The following is a 26,058-nucleotide window of genomic DNA, read 5'->3' on the forward strand; positions in this document are numbered from 1 at the left end:
ATCAAGAAATGCCCATCATCATGCTAGTAAATATCAAGTCTAGCTATAGAACTCCAATTATCAGAATTATATCTATGAACAACAATAATTATAGGGTAGTAGCCTATAACATAGAAAACAACAGAGTTTTTCCATTTAAGGTTACCTTCTTGTAGTTCTACACTCTGCAACTAAGCAACAGACTTCCCATCTTTGAGCACAGGGGAAACAAAAGATAGTGAAGATCCTTTAGAAGTGAGTTTAGGGCCAGACCAAGGGTTAGGTTTCTGCACCGCAACAGCAGGTCTCTCAGGAACCTCAGCACTACCCCCAGCATCAATCAGATCACCAGTAGAAGCAGAATCAGGCCCAAAAACCAATGGAACAGTGCCCACATCACCTTTAGGAACTGATTGATTAAGATTATGAGCAAATAGCCCCAAAAATTAAAGCATCACTAGCATCAGGGACCTCAGTATTTCTTCCATCATCATTCAATTCAGTCACATTCCCCTTATTAGCTCTAGAAACCAATGGAACAGTAATCGCAGAAACCCTAGGTACTGTTCCGTTGGATTTCTGCAATAGATTAGGCCAAACTGCTTGATGATGCAATTCAAGAGTTCTCAACTCTACTCTAGTAATCTTACCAGTAGAAGGATGGACTAGATGTGGAGGAGGAGGAGTAACCAACTCATCCATGTCAGACTCTTCTAGAGTCGAAGAAAAATTCTCAAAAAACCCAGCAACAGTTAGCTTCAAGCCAGGATTCGAAGGTGTCAAGGATGCAAAGTCTGAGGATTGAGGAATTAGAGTTGCCAGCTTCTTCTTCTTCACCATAATCGATCAAAATCAAGTGAAAACAACCAGCTCAGAAAATCGCCATGGTTGACAGAAAAGTCAAGAAAAGTCAAACCACTAAAACGAATGTGGTCGGGTCCCTTTACTGTCACTAAGGTGAACAATTTTGGTTCGGTTGAGTTGGTGAATGAAAAAGGTGAAGAATTTAAAGTAAATGGCCAACGATTGAAGGTGTACCACGAAGGAGCTACTGTTGGAGTGGTGGAGGAAACCCACCTAAATCCACTCTCACCTTAGAGCTAAGTTATAATGGTCGTGCGAGACCTTTGTAAACCAGCGCTTTGCGAGAGGCAACCCGTATTTCTTGCTTTATAGACTAGTTTTCTTTCTTTTTCTTATTTTATTTTTCTTTTCCTTTTAGAGTGGTAGGAGAGTGCAAATTTTTCCTATTTTGAAGTGAGTTGTGCAGGTTTCGAGCTGTCAAGTATGGAGGCCTTAAAGAGAAAAAGTTGAAGTTGCATGTTCCGAACTGGGCAGGAGCCCGATCGGGTGGAGCTTGCCCGATCGGGCGCGAAATCACAAGTCAGATCGAGCCTTTTATAGCTCGATCGGGCAACCACGCCCGACTGGGCGTGCAAGGAAAGGAATTCTGGGCTGTTAATACGCCCGATCGAGCGAGGCTTGCTCGATCGGGCGCGCAAGTAGGAGAGAAAATTGAAGGGAAATTCATTCGCCCGATCGAGGCAAAATTGGAGAAATCAAGTGAGCAAAAAAGAAATCCCGGGCGAAGCTCGCCTGATCGGGCATGAAGATCGAGCAAAAATGGAGGTTAGTTCGCGCCCGATCGGGCAGAGCTCGCCTGATTGGGAGCGTAAGTGAGAAGTCAGAATGCTGCATATTCATCCGATCGGGCGGACAGGAGTCCGATCGGGCGCGCATATTTACCCGAATTAAACAATCTCTTTTCTCTTCTTTTCTTTTCACTTTCTTGTTTCTTTCATCTCTTTCACCTACACTTTCTCTCTCTAAACTCTATTTTCAAACCTTCAAACTCAACTTCTAATCAAGATCTTCTCCAAAAATCTCATCAAAACACAAAACTTTTTACATATTCTTAATCCTCTCACCTTCCTCTACATTCTCTACCTTTCCTTGTTTTCTCACACTTTTAGAAAGCCGTAAGGAGAGAAAATCTTCAGCTCTTCAAGAAAATCAATCAAATGGCTTCTAAAAGATCAAGGACTCAAAGAGGAGAACAATCTAGGCAACAATCAACACCAACGGTCGACCCAAAACTTCAAATTCCGGGGTGGAGCAAGGTGGTGGTCACAAGCCATAAGCAACGGACTAGGATGCTCAACCTCATCTAGAGGCAGGTAATCGCTACTCGTTTTGTTCACCATCCTACTTTGATGAGATTAGGTGTTGATTAACAAGTAGAAAAATTATTCAAAGGAATTGGCATGACTAGTTTGTTTAACTTGAATTGTGATACATATGATTATTTAACGGTAGAATTCATCTCTACTTTTAACTTAATTAAGTCAAGTTCAACTATTTATCATGTTCAATTTCGATTGCTTAATAATGATGTGAGGCTATCTTTAAAAGATTTTGGAAATTTTTTTAACTTGAAATATGACAAACCCATTGAACCACCCCAAGACTTTTGTGCCAAGGTTTATTTAGCCCTCATGGGGGAGGTTTTAGACAACCTCCAACATGCTAAAGGGACCATTATTCACTATCCCGTGCCAAAATTTTGTGAAAGATTTATTGGCCTCACCATCTTTGGGAGGCATGAACTGGCTAATGTTAAGAGGGATGAGTTGGAATTGTTGGCTTCCTATTTGATTCTTAGGTGTGGAAAGTTGAACATTCCCCTTAGGATGGCCCAACACTTTCAACATAGTGCTAGGGCGGCCGAGGCCTCTAGGGCTAGGATTCTTATTTATTTTGGTGGGTTAGTAACCCACATTGCGGTTAAATTGATAGGTTTTACGCCTAATGACCACAGGAGAGTGGACAGCCTACCATAATGGACCTTAGCTACTTAGGGAGCCTTAATTTGATCCAACCTACCCATAGTGTGAGTCGGCCCGATGAGATGTGGTGGATCATTCATAGGGAGTCGGGTAGGAGAGACTAAGCCTTCAAATTGACTAAACCCGCCTTAACCAAGTTTGATAAGGATAAGACCACCTACACCTTCGAGTTAGGCAATGACGGGGAAGCTCAAGAGGTTCACCAATCCCCACCTCAATCTCCATCTCCATCTCACCCACAACCCCATTTCCAACCACCACCCCAACCCTACATGCATGACATCCAATACCTCTTTTGTTAACTACAGCATCGCTCGTAATGCACCTTATGACTTCTCGGCTTTTAGGAGCCAAATTGATAGGATTGACATGGGCCAAGGAAGGGTAGAGGGTATGGTCCAAAACCTTGACTCTAGGGTAGGTTCTCTAGATAGACGGGTTGGGTATGTGGACGAAACCTAGGGAGGTTATATACCCCATGTATGATGACTATGCACGCCGAGGGGCTATTCCCCCCGAGGATTTGGTTCCCGATTGGTTTCAATATCCTCAAGGAGGATATTCCACCCACGGTGCTTTTTGTAGTTATGTTGACTATTCTACCGTCCATGGTTACGGGGCCAATGTTTCATTTGGTGGGCTTGGGGGAGTGTGGACCCTAACTATTTTGCTGGTGGTTCGGGTCATGAAGGTGCCGGCTTTAGCCACGGAGGTGGGAGCGGTTATATTCGGATGGATGCGGGTGATGATGATGAGGAGTAGCTAGCTACACTCCCAAGACAATGAGGGCATTGCTTGATTTGGCTTGGGGGAGATGATCTTGTATATATGGTATTACTCTCTTTTTTCTCTTTTTTTATTGCTTTCTTAGTTTAGTTTTTTTTTTTTTGCTTTAAAAAAAAAATGCAAAAATACGTTCCAATGAATAAAATGAATCATGCTTCCCTGTGCCCCTTGATAAAAATTGTTTTGACTCTTAGTTGTTGATAATGAACATTGTGGATTAGTTGGTTATGATTTGATGTTTGATTGCCTTGAAATCTTAACATGCATCAATTTTGTCCAACTACTTGTGAATATAGTGCTTGACTAGTTGATTTGGTTAGGAATGTGTGTTAGTTCCTGGTATATCAATGAATTTGAATATTGGTTTGCAACTATGAGTAATGTTTATATGATTCACTATTATGCACAATGAGGGCGACGAAGGCGTTCATTCTCTTAGGTGGCCTTCAAGCGATATTAGATACATTTGTTCCCTTCTTGCTACCCATGTTGTTTCTTGTGCCCTTTTATTGTTTATTTAGCCACATTACAAGCCTATTTATCCCCAATGGTTACTAGTTCCAAGCTTGGCTTGGGGGAGCTTTTAGTTAGTAAGGTGAGGGAGTGTGGTGTGCATATAATTTGCACAATGTGGAGAATAAGAAGAGTGATTTGTTCTTTAGATATTGTGATTGGAATAAAGTTATGAGAATTTGTGGTTCAAAGTTGAAAATTCCAATGTGAGATAAAAAGAAAAAAAAAGAGCAAATGAAAAAATTTTGTTTCAATGTTCAAATGTTCTTTATGTGAAGGTTTCTCAAAAGAAAAGAAAAAAATTCAAGTTCAAAAGAAGAAAAGAAAGAAATAGTTCAAAGTTTATTTATTCACTCAAGTTCTATAATATCAAATCTTTATGAGTGAAGTTGTAAGTGATGGTGAGTTTGTAAATTATTGATTTGGTTGCTTGGTGAATTTTTGTAGAGTTGAGTTATGTTGGAGATGATTGGTCATTATTTATTTTTGACCTTGGTTTTATTAGGATTTGGCTCCCTAAAGCATGGCTTTGCTCTCACATTTTCCTAAATATTTCCTACCCTTTACCTTAGCCTTACATTACAAGCTTTAAAGACCTTCCGACCTTTGTGCATAGAATTGTGTTGATGTGAAAGTAGTTGTTTATCAATGCGAAGGATGACTTGATATATTCCGAGTCGACTATCTAGGTTGAGTTCTTATCTCTTAAAACACACGAGTGTTGTGAGTTTGGGAGGGCATTATTCACATTAAAGGGGTTTAACTAGTGAGCGATCGAGTACATCTTTTACTCGCCACATAAATGAGAGCCGAACTCTTAATGTGAGTTTGGGAGGGCATTGTTCACACTAAAGGGGTTTTGTTGGTGAGCGATCGAGTACATCTTTTACTCGCCACATAAATGAGAGCCGAGTGTGTGAGCACTAGTCTTGAATTCTATATGCTCTTGTGGTTTACTCTACTTGACAATTGTTAGGAAAGATAGGTAATTAGATGGATTTGAGTGATTGATTATGATGTATGTTTGTTGGATTGGCTTGAGTTGCATTATGGATTTTGGATTTAATTTGGGGTGAAGTTATGATTTGTTTTGATTTATTGCCTTGCTTAGGGACAAGCAAGGGTTGAGCTTGGGGGAGTTTGATATATGTGTTTTATATGCTATTTTATCCCCCGTCCCACGGTCATTAATATGAATATTTGAGCTCTTCGGAGCTACTTTTAGCACTAATGTGTGGTTTCTACTGTTTTGTAGAGTTGGCATTTGTTTTGTAGGAATTTCCCGGATTTGTTGGTAATTTTTATGGTTTTTCGGCCACTACAAGATATTAAAGCTTGTAGCACATTCATGACCGTTGATTGTAGCCCAATACCGATCATATCGGTGACTAAGGGCTTGGTCCGTGAAATTGGTCCGAGCAATGGACCAAGACGGAGTTGGGCTTTTGATGAGTGAAGCCCAAGGAAGCAAAGAAGAGAAAGTCACAGCCAAAGTGAGCCGGGCTTGAACAGGCAGCCAATGGCTCGATCGGACGGCTGCCCAGAAACAAGCACAAGAGAAAAAAGGCGAGCCCGATCGGGCGGCCCTTCGCCCGATCGGATGCGTGTAATTCCAGGCGGTTTAGGACTTTTGTTTTGGCTAATCTTCGAGCTTAGGATTAATACTCTTCTTGTTATTTTTCTTAGTGACGTTTTTTCATTATTCTCTTTTCATACTCAAAAACTTTAGAGAGATTTTAGTTGGTGATTATTGTTAAACGCAAGTTTTCTCTTTTAGTGCAATTTCATATTTTCCTTCTTCCGGTATTTTTTCTTCTCTCCTTTATTACTTATTTTCTTGCTTTAATCTTTATCATGTCTTTTTCATATGTTTTTATTAGCTTAGATTTAATTATGTGTGAGTAGTTTAATTCTAGGGTTCTTGGGGGATCCATAATTAATATGAAGGGATAATTTTTTATTGTTGATTATTGATATTGCATGATGATTTCTTATTGAATTGTTTTAATTCTTTACAATTGGATTATGAATCGAGCAGATGTGATTTGATTGTAAACGTATAGCAATATTGAATTGATGAATCGAGCATATGTTAATTTGATATTAAATGCTATTTTCAATAGGAACTTAGATCTAGAAAATTGTGAGAGCCTATTAGATCTATGTTGATTAATAAATTGCGAGAGCCTGTCATGTTTTAAGTGCAATGTTAATTATTGATTGTTATGATTATCCCGAAATATTAATTATTGGTGACGTGTGACCCTAGGCTTCTTATTATTGATTTCTCCCTTTTTATTCTCCTTAGTTTAATTCACTTTAAAAATAAATTGGTTACTTAATAGTTTAGATTATAATAATTAATTAGGAATAGAAGAACATTGTTTCCCTAAGGATTCGACCCTACTTCCCTATCTATTATTAGTTAGTGGTTTTAGGTTATTCTTTTTGATTAGGTGATATGACTTTAGCTTATCACTAACCTTGATCACCTCTAGAAAGACCCAAATATTAAGTGATAGTGGGTTATAAGTTTTTAAGAGATAAATTCAAAGGGAGTTTGTTGCCCAAGAGTTGTAATTTTCTGGTGGTTATGGAAGATCATGGGGGAAATTACAGTGATTATTTGCCTATAAATAGAGGAAGAATTCCATAGAGAAGGGATCAACAAATCGACCAACACAAAGCATTTTATTTCTTTTAAACTTTCTTTACATCTTTCTTAGTTTTACCTTTGCTTAGTAGCCCAAGCGATTTGATATTTTACTTAGCGTGTATTGAATAGAAGATCAGTCGTTTATTCCAATTGTACATGGATGTAATCTTTCTTTCACCTTGTACATTGTAGTCCTGACTTTATCTTTAATTCAATTAATGGAAACTTGGAAAGTGTATGCATCTTTTGTCACATGTTTGTCTATCTGTTTATTTCTTTAGCAATCCAACTTTTCTAAAAATTCTTCAAGGATAACTTATTTACTGTTTTGTTGTGTTACATTAGCGAGGTTATCATTTTTGAAAACAAAAAACAATAGGGACAACCACTTAATACTCTAGAATAAGATAGGGTATTTGGCTTGTTGGTAAAGAACGACATTTACCTCAACAGTCTTGTCCGTGGTAATTTCCACGACCATTATAATTTTCTACATCCACCTCTTTGTGTAACATTTGCTTCGGGGGAATAATAGTTTGTTATTGAATTGGCTTCATGAATGGCCAAACTAGATTATATCTGGTTCTTTAAGTTTGAACATTCGAATTTCTTTATAGAATTAGGTTAATTACTCTACTTGTAAGATTTATAAATCTTTATTTAGTTAAGGGGTTAAGATGCACATCATTTTACCTCAAATTTTGATTATTGAATCGAACTTGGAGCAATCACTTTGATAGAAAGAGAGCACGCTCTAATGTGTAACTGTAGGGAATTTTTCCTCACCCTACCATGGGTCATGTTTTTAGCCATGCCGATGATCCTTGGAAAGAAGCTAGAGAAAAAGAGTCTCCAACAAGTTTCAGAAACTTGTAAATCGTTCACGATTGTGAAGGTTACACCTCATTTAATTACAGAGATTGCTAACTCCATACACTAGTACATAATTGAGTTTATATAACACGTAATTGGTAACACTTCTTGAAATGCAAAATATTAGATTTATAAGTAACACTTTGGTAACACTTTATTAGAATGTAACACTTTTAACATAAGTAACAGTATAAGGTAACACTTTGAAAATAGGTAACATTATATGGTAACATTAAGAGGTGTTTAAAAAAAATCAAACTTTCAATAAAAAATAGTAAGTGTATTAATTAATTCCCAAGTTTAGGTTTTAGCGGTTCATTTATTTTCTAGGTTTATTATCCTTCTAAAAAAAAAAATCAATCCCTGAATTTCCTCCTCCCAACGGCAACGAAATCTCTGACCTAGGTTTATACCAATTCGTTGGTCGTCTTGCGCAATTTCGTTAGAAAATCATCGGTTTCTTGGTCGTGATCTTGGGTATTATCGAATTTGTGCTTCCAATTTCAGGTATGCTCTGATTTATGGTGGTTGTTTTTAATTTATTTTCTTATTTATTCATCAATTTTCAAGAACCCTATGAAAATCGATTAAATTTGTAATTTTTATAATTGAATTCTGAACTTAAGTTTATAGACAAATTGCATGTATTTCGTATTGAACTAATTTACTGATTAAATTCAAAATATGTAATTATTTGGGTCTTTGTTAGGCACACAACAATTCTGAGGTTTGGATAGTTTATGATGCTTGAAATTCATAAGTTTTGATTATAAGATCAAAATTGCAATGTTAGTGTGCTGGGTATTTTATGATGCTTGAAGTTCATAAGTTTTGATTATAAGTACAGTGTTCAACGTCCTTTTCCCCTTTCAAACTAGTGCGTGTAGTACATTCACCTGCGTTCTTTTGTAGCTTGCAACATGATTTTCATTTTATATGTATGCATGTATATATGCTTGGCTTGGTGTGATCTTCAAATCAGCTTGGGGTATGTAATTGGCCCTAAAATCTAATAGTAATTATGCTAGCAGCTAAACCTGTAAATGTTTATGTATCACACTATCACCCTAATTTATCCTCTGCAAACTAATATTTTTCTCAATTGACTAAGATGCCATGGTTTTGGTTATGTCTGTGAATGAGCTTGAAAGCCTTAAATCTATTTAGTTAATGAACAAGTTTCTGGTCATGCTCGCCAAAAGCTTGAGTTTGAATTTACATCATTAGTACTCTTTTTACTTTATTTTTGTATTATGAAATTTTTTTAAGCTCGATTCTTAGAATGAAAAAAGTCTTCCTTTTGCCTTTTCACTTCAATCACATTGGGGATTGGCTTTACATTAGTTATTGTAAATTTAAAACAGGAGAGAAAGAGATTTATATTTCTCTGCTCCATGTACTTCTATCAGTTTGAGGTCTTTGTATTGCTCAGTTATAGTTACATTTCCCATGGTCTCCTATGTTTTACAGCTAGTAATATAATCTTTTTGTGCTCAGATTGCTTTAGGCTGGGTGAAATTTATTTGTCTTTTAAGTGGCTGAGACCATATTAAATTATATAAATCTTTTTGCCTTCGTAAATTTGGTAAGTTCGTTCAGGACTCTTGGATAACCTGACATTGAATCCCATTGCTTCTAGATAAGAGTGCAAGGTATTAGGTGATAAATTTAACATGCACTCTTGCTAGAAATTAACTAATATCTTATTCTACCTAGGGTTTACAAATCTGTAGTCATGATAGGCTAAGATCTAAAGCATATCAGGGGGACTTAGGTGGTGCTCAACTGTTATGCATATCAGATTTTTGGGTTTATTGAGATTGTAAATTTATGATATGGAATAATTCTTGCAATTTGCAAATCACTGAAGTAAATTTGGAGTTGTTCATTCTATCCTCCAACTTACAAGGCAATAATTTCTGTGAAAGGTGACAATTAGGATTCTAATCACGAAACATGAATTTAATACGGAGTACATAAAATGCAAAATAACTCAAAGAATACATGATATAATAGTTTACAAGTTAGGTAGGCCAGTTGAGACATTACTCACAGAATACATGAATTTAATACTGATCTTTTATTTGGAGAGTAATGAATGGTGACAAATAAATGTAATAGACCTGTAGACACCCCAAAACCAAACCCAGTGATGAATACCTTTTGCGTCGAATGATAATTGAACGAGGTGAAAGTGTGAAAGGTCAGGTGTTGCGGTTGGTTTTTTATTAAAAATTCTTTCTTTCTGTTTTTGAAAAACAACTCTATTTTATGAAAATAGCCAATCCATTTTAGTTTGGTCCACGACAAGGGTCCAATAATAGTGTAGTTGGATGGGGCTTGCAAAGAGCTTTCCAACGATATATTATAAGCCCAATTCCGATGAATAATGAGGAAGTTATGGCCAAAATACTAAACTGAGCCCGGTTTGATCTTTACATGCGGCCCGATGATCTAGGGGAGCGCCCAATATTAATTATTATTCCTAAAGTTATTAGAATTAATTATAGTCTTCTAGAATTATCTAGAAGGTTTTTTTAAGTCCTAATAGAATTAGAATTAATAATTATATTTTGATAAGTTTTACTTGGAATAAAATATTATATTATGAAAAATACGATTTCAGTTTTAATACGTACTTTACAAGTCAATTTTGATTGATAAGTGGACTCCGTGTTTGAAAGCGCGTAGGAATCCAGGCTATCGCCAAACGACAGGCTTGTCGTTACGCGACAAGCTTTGTCGCCACTCGACAAGCCTTGTCGCCACGCGACAGAGCTTGTCGCCAAGTGACAAGGTTTTGCGGCGACAGCGTGGAGTTTATTCCTTATCAAATTCTACCTATTTCCGGACTGTTTTCTTATAAATAGGGTCCTGAACCTCCATTTTTAATCATCAACAATAATCAATTCTCATTCTACAATCATCATCTCTCTAGCTTTTCACAAACAAAATTCCGCATACACGAGATCTAGAAACACCTAGCCAAGTTCGAAGTTGCCTTCGCCCTAGACGTGAAAGGTTATAATTTCTGAGGGTTTGGTCCCTAATCTCTATTTCTATTATTTGATTTGATTGTTTGAATTTTATACTTTCCTTGAAGTTACTAATGCGTGTATTTTGTTATTAGAAAGAGATACGAGGCATTAAAGTATGTAGTCTTATTGCTCTATTCTTGTAGAAAGCATGTTTAAATTTGTTTAATTCCTAGTATCATGTTAGGATGTTATTATTGCTTTCTAGTATCATGTTTAGGGTGCCTTTTACTCTTTTCTAATATCATGTTAGTACCATGTTAGGGCTAAAGCTTTGATCTTTATTGCTTAGTGACATGCTAGGATTTGTTATTAATCTTGTTAGTATCATGCCTAGGATCTTGCTAATATTATGCTTTATGCGTTAACATGATTATTATGATGATGATTATTATGTTGCTTGATGCTTATTATTGTTATTGCTTGATCACGCCTTTTATGCATATTTAAAGGGAATTTGTACTTGTAATCACGCTTAATAAGATAATTAATAATTTTGTTTAGGGCTAATATGATTATAATTCGAGTGATCGCCAATAATAGTTTTGCTTGTGCATTATATTCAACCAACATAGATAAACAGGTTTAGGGTAAACCTATTGATTGCATGTTAGTCAGAAAGCGCACATGGATACGAGAAGAATGAAGTAGAGGCCTATTATTAGGGCAGGTTCAATCTCTTTTAGGTTGGATTTGTACCTCATCCCCGAACCCTATTTAGTTCAAGACCTTTTGGAGTTGATGATCTCATGGATCGTTAAGGGGTGTAATCTTCACCTTGTGAACGGTTTACAAGTTCCTAAAACTTGTTGGCGACTCTTTAGCTCTAGCTTCCTTCCCTTTTGACGCCACCATGCTTAAGTATATGATCACAGTGGGGTTCAAGTTTGGGGTAATGCTTGAAATATTCCCTACAGAGTTCACACAACTAGATTTTACATGATTATGCATGACTATATAGTGTCTTATAATTGAAAATCCTCACCCCCACCTTTCCTCAAGTTAAATTGACATGAACAGTACAATGACAATGCATGATCTGACATGCCTATTGTACACTTGACCTCTTTCTTAGACTCATTAATGAGAGGTTTCCACACTACACTGATTTTAAACTTTATACACTGGATCACTATGAATCCCAGCCACCACCTGTTGTACTCATATACATTCTTCAGTCAATGGTTTGTTTGTCATCTGTAGGAAGGCGTTGGCGTAATATTAAATGTAGTGTCAGTGCAAAACACTTTACTCTATACAATAGTGATGGTGATCAGTTGGCAGATCCATTTGATACAATTCCAAAAGCACATTCCAAAGAGTTGCTAGAATTTTGGAATTTGGAACCAGTCCAAGTAAAGTTATGTTGTTTGTTTTTATTATATTACACTTGCTTTTACCCTATCAAAATGAAAGGTGTTATGCATGGATACTTTGACTTGATCACTTGAAAATGTGTCATCCAATCCAGAACTTACAGATCATTTTCCAGATGTACACTCTAATGAACAAGAGCAAAATGAGGTAATGGTTAATATATATTCTCTTTTACAAAGCACCAACTCTAACTATTGCATTATTTCATTTCTGTTCTAGTTGAATGATATATGATGCTTGCACTTATATATAGGTACAAATGAATCGAGATGAAGGATTGGGATAGCAAGTAATGATGCCACAAGTACCGTGCTTGTATATACAAGATCAAGATAATTTTTTTCTTTTTTTTCTAGGGATTGAAAAGTTTGGAGCTGTCTGCTAGTTGTTATCGCTGCTGCTCTCAGTAATTGTTACTGCTGTTTTGCTGCTATTGCTTCTTATTGCTGGTTTTTGCTGTTATTGCTGTCTGTTGCTGATGTTTCCTGCCATTGTTGTTTGTTGCTACTGCTGCCTGCTACTACTTTTTGTTGCCATTGCTATCTGCTGCTGCTGATTGGTGCCATATACTGATGTCTGCTGGTATTGATGGTTGATGTGTAGCTGCTGTGACTGTTACAACCGTTTTGCTAGCTAGCTAGTTGCTGCAATCAGCGTTGAGTGTTTTTTGAAATTTTGAACTTTTTCCTATTTTCTCACTTTTTCCAAGCTAGAGACCTAAGCTAACTTTCTTTTTTGTTTTTTATTATAACATTGTTTGGCCAAACGTAAAAAATTGGTGTGTATGGATGTTTTTTGTAAGAGTTATGAAATTATTTCAATTGGAATTATTGTCTATCATATATGTTAATGATTTCTCATTCATGATTACGTTGTTGTACATAGTAATATAGTAATAGTAATAGTAATAGTAATAGTAATAGTAATTGTAATAGTAATAATAATAATGTTAATAATAATAATAATAATAATAATAATTATAATAATAATAATAATAATAATAATAATAATAATAATAATAATAATTTGAAAAAAGTGATACATAATGTCGAATAAAGTGATACTATATGTCAAAAGATGATTGAAAAATGTTACCTAATAATCAACAAGGTGTTACATTAGTTTCAAAAAGTGATACATAATGTCGGAAAAAGTGGTACTATATGATTGAAAAATGTTACTAAAGATAAGTAAGTGTTACCTAAGAAATAAAAAGTAACACTTTAAAAATGATACTAATAATATAAAAAGTGTTACATAAGAGAGTTTTTAGTAACACTTTTGAAAGTGTTACCATACATTGTCCAAAGTGTTACATAAGACCTTAGGGAACATGGGCGGAAGTATCACCCAATAAAGTGTTACCTATCAACTATAATAACACTTTTGCCACTTTATGTAACACTTTTTGGGTGTTACTTAAGGTTAGTTTTGTACTAGTGATAGTGGTCTGGAACTATGACTGGATGTTCGGGGATGATGGTACAAACTTGACTTTTAAAGAGGTCAAACCCGCCCTAAAATAGGCCTCTACTCAACCCTTATTGACATTCATGCGTGCTTTTTGATCAACATAAATACATCAAATTAATCCTAAATCTATTTAATCTATGTTGGTTGATTATCAATGCACAATTAAATCTAATACTTGCGATAACTTGAATTAAAATCATGTAAACTCAAATCCAATTATTAATTATCTTATTAGGCGTGATTTCAATTACAAATTCCCTTTGAATCAGCAAAAAGGGGCGTGCTCAAGCAACAAATCATTGATAATCAAACAACATATAACTAACATCATAATCTGGCAGAGGAATAATCGGTCGTTGGACAATCACCCTAAACCAAACAATGTTTTTACCAAAACTAACCTAAAACAAATCTAGGGAAAGGAGAGGATCGTGTCCACAGGGAATGGGTGAAGAACACCAAGAGTATGAAACGGTTGTAAGCTAATTCGGTCACAAATTGGGTTTTGAATGGTTAGCTACTATATAGAAGAATGCTAGGGGAAACGGGATTCAACACCAACCAAAGCCAAGGAATCAATAACAAGGACGAATCATGAGTACACATAGAAGATAGAAAAGGAACTTATCATTGCCTTCTTTCAAAGTCACAACATAAGTACTCCCTAGATTAAGCACTAACACGATAAGGATTAAGTCTCAAGGATAGGAAGTGTGTTTCTAGCTCGAGTTTGTCTCTCGATCGCTCCGAACTAACATGAAGCTCGAATAATTGGGATTTCTCACCTAATTACCATACTAAAGCAACCTAGTCAATGAAACCAAACATCCAAAATCATGAAAGTAGCATAATCTAATTACACAAGAAAAGACTCACTCCAAAACCCCATCTTTCGATGCGAGAAGAGGGATGAACACATGGGCATAATGTGGCCAACAAATTACACATGCAATTATCAATTCAAGCACAAACAACTATCAATCCAAGGTAGCACATGAATAATTCCAAGTCAATTAACCATAGCTTGGTTGGGTCTTCACCCAACCCCTAACTAAGAGACTACTCACTAAACATGGTGGAAATTAATCTAACAATTAAAGTAAGGGTTTTCATGAATTCAAATAAGCTAGGAAAGGGATGAAACAAGGATGGATTAAACATGCAAGAATAAATAAACAAGATTAAGGGAGAAATTATCAACTCAAAGCAATTAAAATTGAAAATTAAGAGCAAGAGATAGAGGAAAGAGATTACTTAATAAACTTCAAAGTTGGGAAAATTGTTGAAATTCATGGAACAAACTTCCAATAATGCTTACAAATGATTGAGTTTTTGAGAAACTAAACTAATTAATGAGGGTTGAGAAGAACTAAGGTCCTAAGAAAACTAAAAAGGGGAAGAAGATCTGAAAAACTAAAGCCAAGCGTCCTATTTATATGCCCAAAAATTACATCGTAAAATCCGTCAAAATCGGGCTTCAGAACAGGAGGAGCGCCCGCTCCAGTAAGTAGGAGCGCCCGCTCCTCTGTATTGAGCGCCCGCTCCTCTGTATGGAGCGCCCGCTCCTGGGCTCTCTGCACGCCCTCTCCTCTTGCACCAGTTTGACGCAGTTTGTAGGAAAACAGGGAGGAGCGCCCGCTCCTATACAGGTGCACGCCCGCTCCTAAAAGTGCAGGGGAGGCAGAATGTGGCAGTTCAGGCAGGAGCGCCCGCTCCTAAAAGGTTGCACGCCCGCTCCTGCTTTCCTTTGCTTCCAAAGAGTATTTCTTCAGGCTTATGCTATTAGCCCATTTTTCATCGTACCTACAAGCACGAGCACACACATAAAAAGAAACGGGGAAGCCAAAAGATGCAAATTAGCACAAGAGGAGTTAGAAAAAGGGATTAGAGTAGGGGAAAGAGTACAAAATTGTGTTTAGAAAGCCATAATAAGTGGACAAATAAAACACTTATCAAATTCCCCCAAGCTAGCCAATTGCTTGTCCCTAAGCAATTCACTTGGCGCAAAAGAAACCAATAGATTAGTCCGCTCAAAGAAAAGCACATGTAAAGATAAAAGAATCCTTAAGCAATAAAACTCGAGCATGAGGTATATGCCTAAGATCAACCACGGTCATGACTAGCCAAGACCTAGCTAACCTTCCCGAATGTACTCAACTTTGGTCCATTCAACCAATCTTACCGCGTCCCCAACACAAAGTTAAAATTCCCCCTAATGGTAGTGTCTCATGACTCCTCAAAGGAGCCGGAAGAAAAATAGACAAAAGAAGGCTTAGAACACTCGACATCTCAATGATAAGTACCCTCTCCATATGCTTGTGAACCAACTCCCTCCACCGACTATGGCTTCAACTACTCTACTAACATTACAAGACTCAAGGATTACGGCACAAAGTTAAGGCATAGAGAAAACTAGAAGTGCTTTGCAATTAAAGTCAAGCTAAGATATATAGCACTAAGAGCAAACCTAAAGAGGTTTCTAACTTTGACCCAAATTACAAATTATGAATAAACTTGAAACAAAAATGCACCCCCAAGCTTGTTTAATTGCTAGGGTGGTGGCTATTCATTACTTTTTTTTCTTTCTTTCTTTCTCTATTTTTTTTTTTTCAAACTTGGCATTTACAACACAAACTATTATTTATAATAACTTAAAGATTGAACTAATGAAACAAGAATGACATGCCTTAACTTTGTGCGAATGAACAATACATAACAACCTTCATAATCACTAAGAGTAGTTTAGGCCGCGATCTTGGGAGTTAAGACTCAAGCTCTCGATCTAGGTACTAAATCAAAGAGGATCCTTGCCACTCATTCAAAATGTAGTAGGCTTGAAAAAATATTACAACCTCACTTTTGGGAACAATGTGGGATCAATTACTACCTTTCGGGATTCAAATTCCTTTGATATGGGCGACACCTTCTTACCACAATCCTAGACTTTTGGTTTCGTACATTCGGTAAGGTTATTCTCACACTAGCCTAAACTAGCCAATTCTATGCTCAACCAAGGGCATCTAAACCATGCTCGAAATTTTATTACCAAAAGAAAGCAAATATCCATCACATGCAATTCAATATCATCATTGAGGACTATTCTAAAAGCAAAAATGTTTTTTTTTTTTTTTTTTTTAGGGTTAAGGGACTAAAAGGAAAATATAAACAAGAATAGAAGGGAAGGAGTTACCATTGATCTTGATGTAGTAGTGTCTCTTATATACAAGGTGATAAAAGAGTAGTGATTAGTAGCAAAGCAAACAAGGACTATTATGAGTGGATCGTACACATACGAGTTAAACAATCATTCCACAATTCATAAATAAATCGTCATTTGCAAAACTAAGACAATTATATCACAAGCTCACTTGAATTCATTTTACCATCAAAGACACTAGTCGAATCATCAAGCCAAATGACTACAAGCAAAGATAATATATACAAAGTCTAAACTAATTAAAGGAAACACTTTTTTTTTTTTTTTTTTTTTTAGAGGAAAGGAAAGAGGTACTAGCTAGAGAATTTGGATTAAGGGAAGAGGAACTAGCTAAAGAAGATTAGGAGAGGGAAGGAGAAGAGGAAGGGAGGAGAAACTAACTAAAGAATTTGGATTAAGGGCTTTGTATTTTTGGGTTTTGGATTTTAGGGAAGGAGAAGAGGCTCATCAACAAATATCATCATCAACAGAGAAGCACATAAACCAAACCAAGCTCATCAAAATGCAAACATTCAACCATTAACTAACCAATCAAGACAAACGGAGCATAATCAAATTAAGCACAAAACTAGCAACATCAAATCCAAACTCTATGCAAGGCCTAAATACTCCCTCAAGCTAGACATTTAGTCACCGTTTCAATGAAACAAAATAGGAAATGAAGTAACCTCCCCCAAGCTTGGGATTGGCACCGTCCTCGGTGTCCCAAGAAGTGAAAGGGGCAATGAAATGGCAACTCGAATGTCTAGGCCATCTAATTATGTCGTCGTCCCGGCGAATAGTGATAATTGTAGTTAATATCTACATCACTAGAAGTGGCCGAGGCGTCTACATAAGGAGGTAGATCATAGTTGGGGCAAGTGCGGTAATGGCCAAAGTCCGGCACACCTTGCTCACCCCAACCACCATCATAGCCGGGTGGAAACCCGTAATGCCCCCTTAGGGGGGATCGAGCACCTCCGAAGATGAACTATCTCCACTAACCTCAGGGACATAGTAATAGCTAGGGTCGCCCCTATAATCACTTCCCCCGGGTTGTGTGTAGTCATAAGGGGGAAAGGAGCGAAGCTCCTCAATTGAACTACGCCTTGCCAAAAGGGGTAGGTGGGTTGGCCATTGTTCCAACCCGCTACCGGCCCTTCTTGAACGGGACGGTTGGGATAGTTGAGGTAAGGGAGAAAGTCTCCCCTCTCAACTTGATGTTGGTAGCTTCTCTCCGCTACAAAACTTTGGTACTCATTTTGTTCAAGAAGTCTTTGATTAGTTAGATTTAATTGGTTGAAAGCATTTTCCACATCAAAGAGAGAAGAGGAGGAAGAGGAACCATCTACCCTAGATTGGGGAATGGAGGATGTACTCATACGACGGGGTATGGGTACATTCTCGCCACCACCGGCCATACCTCGTGGGAGTTGATCACTTGGCACTTGCCATGTGTCCCCCACCGAGTTATTAACCGCTGGATTTGGGAGAGTGCAATAATGCACCCCATTGACCTTCCAACTATAGCGAAGATTTCGGCCCGGAATTTCACTAAGGAACTTCATATCACTAAGTGCCTTAAGATCAAGCATGTTGGAACCTTGGACCGGGGTCATTTGGTCTAGAAAAGACCCAAACCCTAACTTCCTCGCAATAATTGAAATCATTCCCCCGCATCTAATCTCTCCGCTCATCTCTCCACTTTCTCTTATTTCAATACATCTTTTGATGAACAAGTATCCCATGTTCACATACCCTTCCACATTTCCTTCGAATCTTGAAGCTAGAAAGAGGCATTTGATCTCCTCTTTAGTTAGCTTCCCTAAGTCTTGTTTAGAAAAACAAGCATAGCTCATGATTCGCATAAAAATTCGAAGGACGGGGTGGATAATGTGGCTAGCATGGCTAGCCCGGGTTGTGAAATTGGGATACCCCGCAATGGTATTCCACCACACTTGCTCCTCATAACTTGAGAAGTAAGTACCATTGGGGTCATAGACTTGGTTGAGGGTGGGCCATTCAAAAATTTCGTTCAATCTCGTCAAAGTTAAGGTTTTTTCGACATTGAACATTCTAAATTTTATTTCACATTCCAATGGCTCATCCTCAAGGCTTATGCGTTTCATAGAAACCGATGAAAGGACTTCAAGAGTTAGGGAAGAAAAGGTTTCTTCCCCAAGGTCCAAGAAGTTTAGCCAACCGAAGTTTTTGGCTACTCTTCTAATTCCCTCATCGACCCCTAGAAGTCGCATTGATTGTTGATGATAGAATCGGGTTGGAATAATCTTTCGTTTGGAGAGGTCATCGAAAGGCTTTTTAAATCGTTTATCGATTTTTAAAGTTGGTGGTGGGTTAGGGTTTTCTTGTTGTGAAGGGGATGAGGATGTTTAAGGTTCACTTGTTTTTCTTTTCTTAATCCCTCCAATGAATTTCTTCATTTTTTTTTAGTTTGGAAAAGGGTAAATAGGAAAAACACTCAACAACAAACAACTCCACACACACCCTTAACTTCAAACCCCCTTTAAAAATCCAAATGTACCTGTTCCACAACACAACCAACAATATATTCCAACACAAAAATTCCCAACAACAATTCACTTCACTAATTTCACACAATTCACATTCACAAAATCACAATGTTTATGCAATTTTCAATCACAAATTCAACTACTCCAAAAATCATTCACAATTTTCTCTAACAATTCTCCATAAACAACAATAATTGTTCAATTCCAACCAATCATGCAATCAACTACACAATTTGTATGAAATAAACAAAAATTAAGAAAATTTGAAAAAGAAAGTTAAGTAGAGAAGTGGATTATACCAGATAGAGTATGAAGATACTCTAAAATCCTCCAAGACTACCCAAATTTGCTACTCCTTCTTCAAGATTTCACCTTTTTGCTCTTGTTCTTCAGTGGAGATTTTGTGGGTTTTTGAATTTTTGACCAAATTTGTGAAATTTTGTGATTTTTAGAAAGAGAATTGGAAGGAGAGTAAGAATTTGTGAATTTTGAGTGAAAAAAGTGAAGGTTTGATGATGATTTTGATGAGAGAAGGTAGAGAAAATGGGGTTTTTAGAGTGAGAAAGTGGTGGGTAAAGAGGAGAGAGAAGATGAATATGGGTAAATGAGAGGTGGGGGATGAAAGAGGATAAAAAAAGATAAGGGGAAATCCTCTTTTTTTTTACACGGCAGGGGTGGAGCGCCCGCTCCGAAGAAGAGGAGTGCCCGCTCCTGACTTTGAAGCTGCTACTGCGTGAATTTCGATAGTAGGAGCGGGCGTGCAGGGAGGTAGGAGCGCCCGCTCCTACTTCTTTACTTCGATTCTGCCTCTTTATTCAAAACTCAATTTTTTTTTTTTTTTTTTTTTTGTCGAGAGCTGAATATAGGAGCGGGCGTGCAGGTGGTAAGGAGCGCCCGCTCCTTCATTTTCTGTAGTTCCTGCCCAGTTTTGTGTACACAGGAGTGGGCGTGCACTCCTTCAGGAGCGCCCGCTCCTTATCTTGCTGGAGTTCCTGCTTTGGCTGCTACTAGTAGGAGCGGGCGTGCAATCCTTCAGGAGCGCCCGCTCCTAACTTTGCTGGAAGTTCCTGCCTTGAATGCTGCTAGTAGGAGCGGGCGTGCACTCCTTCAGGAGCGCCCGCTCCTAACTTTGCTGGAAGTTCCTGCCTTGAATGCTGCTAGTAGGAGCGGGCGCGCATGTGGTTAGGAGCGCCCGCTCCTAACTGGAATTTCCAAATCTACCTTTCTTTTTTTCGAGCAAATTACCTACAGCAAAACAAAACACTAAACAAAACATTCAAAGTGTTAAGTGTTAGTTTAAGCTCTTTCATCTCTCTCTCTCTTTTTTTTCTGTTTCTTTAGTAAAAGCAAAAATACTCGGGTTGCCTCCCGGGAGCGCTTCTTTAACGTCACTAGCTTGACGACCTTCCGATCTCATTAACTGGAGACATTGAATTCCTCTACCTTGATGGAGTGAACCACACCTTTCTTCTCACCCTCATAATAAATCTTGAGGCGTTGACCATTCACTTTGAATGCTCCGGTGCTCTCACTCCAAACTTCAACTGAGCCATAGGGAAATACCTTTACAACTTGAAAAGGACCACTCCACCTTGATTTAAGCTTTCCGGGAAAAAGCTTTAACCTTGAGTTGTAGAGAAGAACCTTATCACCTTCCTTGAAATCCCTCTTGATAATGTATTTGTCATGAAACTCCTTAGACTTTGCCTTGTAAGAGCTTGCATTATCGTATGCATTCATTCTCAATTCCTCTAGTTCATGCAAGTCTAGAGTTCTCTTCTCTCCGGCACTTTTGAGGTCAAAATTCAAGGCTTTGATTTCCCATCGAGCCTTGTGCTCCAATTCCACGGGCAAATGGCAAGACTTCCCATAGACCAACTTGTAAGGAGTGGTCCCAATGGGAGTCTTAAAAGCCGTACGGTATGCCCATAAGGCATCATCGAGTTTTGCCGCCCAATCCTTCTTACTTCTAGCCACGGTCTTCTCAAGAATGAGCTTGATTTCTCTATTTGAAACCTTCGTTTGGCCGCTTGTCTGAGGATGATAGGACAAACCCACCTTATGGTGTACTCCGTACTTAGCCAATAAAGCCTTGAATGTTCGATGAGCAAAATGAGACCCCCCATCACTTATCACAGCCCGTGGAACGCCAAATCTTGGGAATATGATCTTTTTAAACATCTTCATCACCACCTTGGAGTCATTCTTTGGTGATGCAAGAGCTTCCACCCATTTGGACACATAGTCCACCGCTACTAGAATGTAGAGATTACCGTAAGATGAAGGAAAGGGACCCATGAAGTCGATCCCCCAAACATCAAACACCTCCAATTCCAAAATCGGATTTTGAGGCATCTCATTTCTTTTTGATATGTTCCCGGTTCTTTGGCATTTGTCCAAGTCTTCACAAAGACCCATGCATCCTTTAAGAGAGTAGGCCAAAATAACAAACATTGCAACACTTTTGCCGCCGTTTTGTTTGCCCCCATATGACCACCACATTGTGATGAGTGGCACATATGAAGCACACTTTGAATTTCATGGTCGGGAACACATCTTCTCAAAAGATCATCCACCCCTATCTTGTAAAAAATAGGATCATCCCATATGTACCTTTTCGACTCATGCTTCAATTTTCTTCTTTGTTGAGGGGTGAACTCCGGTGGAATCGCCTCACAAGACAAGTAGTTCACTATATCGGCATACCAAGGCAATGACTTTGCTTGGATAGCATACAAAACATCATCTTTGAGCTCATCATTGATTGGAAGTTGATCAACATCTTCATCTCGGATTTCCAACCTTGACAAATGATCCGCTACCGAATTTTCCGTCCCCTTTTAGTCTTTAACCTCTATATCAAAATCTTGCAAAGCAAGCACCCATCTCATCAACCTAGGCTTTGAATGCTTCTTGGACATGAGATATTTGATTGCCGAATGGTCGGTGTAGACAATGGTTTTTGAACCCAAAAGGTAGGAACGGAACTTGTCAAAGGCGTAGATTACCGCAAGAAGCTCCTTTTCGGTCGTGGTGTAGTTCTTTTGTGCATCATTCAATGTCTTGCTTGCATAGTGGATCACGTGCACCCTCTTTTCTTTCTTTTGCCCCAACACGGCACCAACCGCCGTGTCACTTGCATCACACATTAGTTCAAAGGGGAGGCTCCAATTCGGAGCTTGCACTATTGGTGCCGAGATCAATGCATTCTTCAACCTACAAAATGCATCTAGACAAGCATCATCAAATACAAAATCACACTCCTTTTGAAGAAGTGTAGTAAGAGGTTTGGCTATTTTAGAGAAGTCCTTGATGAAACGCCGATAGAAACCGGCATGTCCCAAGAAAGATCTCACCCCTTTCACATTAGTAGGGGGTGGGAGCTTCTCTATTACATCCACCTTATCCCTATCAACCTCAATCCCCTCATGGGAGATCTTATGGCCAAGAACAATGCCTTCTTGAACCATAAAATGACATTTCTCCCAATTAAGGACAAGGTTGACCTCTTCACACTTTTTCAAACATCGCGTGAGATTAATTAAACAATCATCAAAAGAACTTCCCCCAACCGAGAAGTCATCCATAAAAACTTCCATTTCTTTTTCAATCATATCCGCAAAAATGATGCTTGTCCATGGGGGGGCATTGCCATCATACATCTTTGGAAGGTAGCGGGGGCATTTCATAAGCCAAATGGCATCCTACGGTAAGCATAGGTGCCATATGGACAAGTGAATGTTGTTTTCTCTTGGTCATCCGGGTGAATTGGGATTTGAAAGAACCCGGAATAACCATCAAGATAACAAAAATACTTGTGAGATGCTAGCCTTTCCAACATTTGATCAATAAAAGGCAATGGGAAGTGGTCTTTCTTGGTGGATGTGTTTAGCCTACGATAGTCTATACACATCCTCCAACCGGTAATAGTTCTAGTAGGGATGAGTTCACTTTTTTCATTTTTAATAACCGTCATCCCCCCCTTTTTAGGGACTACTTGCACCGGTGCCACCCACCTACTATTAGAAATAGGATAAATGATACCGGCGGCAAGTAGTTTAAGAACTTCCTTCTTGACCACTTCAAGCATTGGAGGATTAAGCTTTCTTTGTCTTTCAATTGATGGTTTAGCATCATCCTCCAATGAAATTTGATGCATACAAAGCGTTGGGCTTATACCTTTCAAATCATCCATTTTATATCCCAAAGCTTTGCGATGCATCCTTAATACATTCAATAATTTCGAGGTTTGAACCTCATCCAATGAAGCATTAACAATAACCGGAAAAGTAGAAGATGGACCAAGAAACTCATACCTCAAGTTGGATGGTAAAGGTTTTAGCTCTACACTTGGGCATTCCTTACCATTGTCGTTCATGAGTTGTTTCTTCACTTCTTCTTTTCCAATTACTAGGTTTGCTTCTTCCTTGTCCATGGGGGCGGAGTCAAGAATCTCCTCAATTGGCTCCATCTCCATGTCTTCATTGCAAGACCTATCCTTGCTTTCAAGTTCATACTCAAGAGAATCATTAGTGTTATGCAAATGCAATTGTATGGATTCATTAATAACATTCTCAACAATATCAATACTCATACAATCATCCATGTTGGAAGGACATTTCATAACTTGGTTCAATTTGAATTCCACTTTCTCTTTTCCAACAAGCAAAGACAATTTACCATGTTTCACATCAATAATAGCCCCCGCCGTGGCTAAGAAAGGCCTACCTAGAATTATGGGGACATTCAAGTCCTCATCCATATCAAGCACAATAAAATCCACCGGAATGTAAAGTTTGCCCACCCTAAGGGGGACATCCTCTAATTTTCCCAAGGGCATCTTAACCGAACGATCGGCTAATTGAAGGGAAATGTTGGTGGGCTTTAACTCTCCTAGGCCAAGTCTTTTGCACATAGAAAGGGGCATCAAGCTTTTGCTAGCACCAAGATCATATAAAGCACGATCAATTACCATTTCACCAATAGCACATGGAATAGAAAAACTACCGGGATCTTTAAGCTTAGTGGGCAACTTATTTTGAATAATTGCACTACAATTTTTCGGCATATTAATCGTTTCCACAAAGTCAACTTCTCTTTTATTACTCAAAATGTCTTTAAGAAATTTAGCATATGTTGGCATTTGTTTAATAGCATCGGTGAATGGAATGTTAACATAAAGCTTCCTCAAGACTTCCAAAAACTTAGCAAATTGTTCATCAAGTCTAGACCCGGCAAACCTTCCCGGAAAAGGAAGCTTTGCCACATGTAGTGGGATTTCACTCTCTTTTTTTCTTTCTTCAACTTCTTTCTTTTTGGTTTTCTCTTCTTCTTCTACTCTCTTTTTGTTTTTCTCTTCTTCTTCATCTACTCTCAACTCTCCGTGGGAATCACTCATTTCAATCACTCTTTCTTTTGACTTCTCACCTTCTAAGTCATGTTGCATTCCCTTCCCTTGAACTTCCCCCAAGCTTTTTCCACTTCTAGTTACAATGGCATTGGCTTGATCTCTAGGATCTAAACCTTGGCTAGGCAATGAGGTACTAGACTTGCCTTTAAGGGCACTAGCTATTTGGGCCATTTGATTTTCCAACATTTTATTGTGGGTTTGCATTTTCTTTAAGCTTTCCTCTAAGTCATTTGTCTTTTTAGTTTGGGAGTTCATGAATTTCTCCAACATGCTTTCTAGATTAGACTTAGGAGGAGGGGAGCTTGAATTTGGAGTGGTGGTCGAGGGATAGGAGCTATGGTTGGTCTTACTCCTCCATTAAAACCGGGTGGGTTGTGAGTGGAAGAGTATTGGCCTTTTTGTTGGTATCTATTGTCATTTCTATAATTCCGTTGATTATTAGACACATAATTACCACTACCACTAGCTTGACCTTGACCACTACCTTGCCTTTGGTTTTGGCCACTTCTCCAACCAAAATTAGGGTGATGTTTCCATCCCTCGTTGTAGGTGTTGGAGTAGGGGTCAAACCTAGGATTATCATTCACGTTATTGACTTGTTCCATGGAAGGGGAAGGGGAACATTGCTCATTCAACAAATAACAATCGGAAGACGCATGGTCTTCACCACCACATACATCACAAGACATCAATTGCATAGACACATTATCATTCGAAGAATTAGATGCACGTGAGTTAGGGAGGGGGGAGATAGAAGGGGGAGAAGATTGCATTTGATCAAATTTTGAAGACAAGGCATCCAATTTTGAACTAAGCATGTTAATAGCATTTACCTCATACTTTCCCCCTCTCTTAGAGGTGCTTCTCTCATCGGGGCTCCAATCGGTGTAGTTTTGGACTACATCCTCTATGATCTTTAATGCCTCCGCGGGTGGCTTGTTCATGAGTGGCCCACCCGATGCTCCATCTAAGAGTATGCGGTCCGATCTCAAGAGACCCCTATAGAATCCATGAAGCAAGAGCCAATCTTCCATCCCATGGTGGGGGCATTGTTGTTGATAGCTTTTGAATCTCTCCCAAGCATCGTAGAGAGACTCATCGGGCTCTTGTTGAAAGTTTGAAATCTTGGACCTCAACTCCGCCGTTTTCCCAAGAGGAATGAACCTCCCAAGGAATGCCGAAGTTACCTCATTCCAAGTTGTCAATGAATTCGGAGTCAACCTATCGAGCCAATCACTTGCACTCCCCGAAAGAGAAAATTTGAACATGCTTAAAAGAATGTACTCCGGAGTCACCCCATTTGCCTTCACGGTGCTACAACTTTTTGAATTGCTTTAGATGCGCAATGGGGTCCTCATGCTTTGCCCCGGAGAATTGATGACC

General features: G+C 38.4%; 1 protein-coding gene and 1 non-coding gene across 2 annotated transcripts; one reads left to right on the plus strand and one right to left on the minus strand.

Annotated features, from left to right (window-relative positions):
* Window positions 1-22,105: 22,105 nt before the first annotated feature.
* LOC145577985 (uncharacterized) lies at window positions 22,106-24,861 on the minus strand. The gene is made up of 3 exons (XM_081635397.1): window positions 24,693-24,861; window positions 23,263-24,458; window positions 22,106-22,969 (listed from the first exon to the last, which is right to left on the minus strand). The coding sequence occupies exons 1-3, from the start codon at window positions 24,859-24,861 to the stop codon at window positions 22,106-22,108; spliced, it is 2,229 nt and encodes a 742-aa protein (XP_081491523.1).
* Window positions 24,862-25,707: 846 nt separating this feature from the next.
* On the plus strand, window positions 25,708-25,814 carry LOC145580384 (small nucleolar RNA R71). Its single transcript, XR_014099441.1, has one exon. It is a non-coding gene; the product is annotated as a small nucleolar RNA R71 (small nucleolar RNA).
* Window positions 25,815-26,058: the final 244 nt, after the last annotated feature.

This window comes from Chenopodium album, chromosome 14 (genome assembly GCF_948465745.1).
Source record: "Chenopodium album chromosome 14, dcCheAlbu1.1, whole genome shotgun sequence".
NCBI lineage: Eukaryota > Viridiplantae > Streptophyta > Magnoliopsida > Caryophyllales > Amaranthaceae > Chenopodium > Chenopodium album.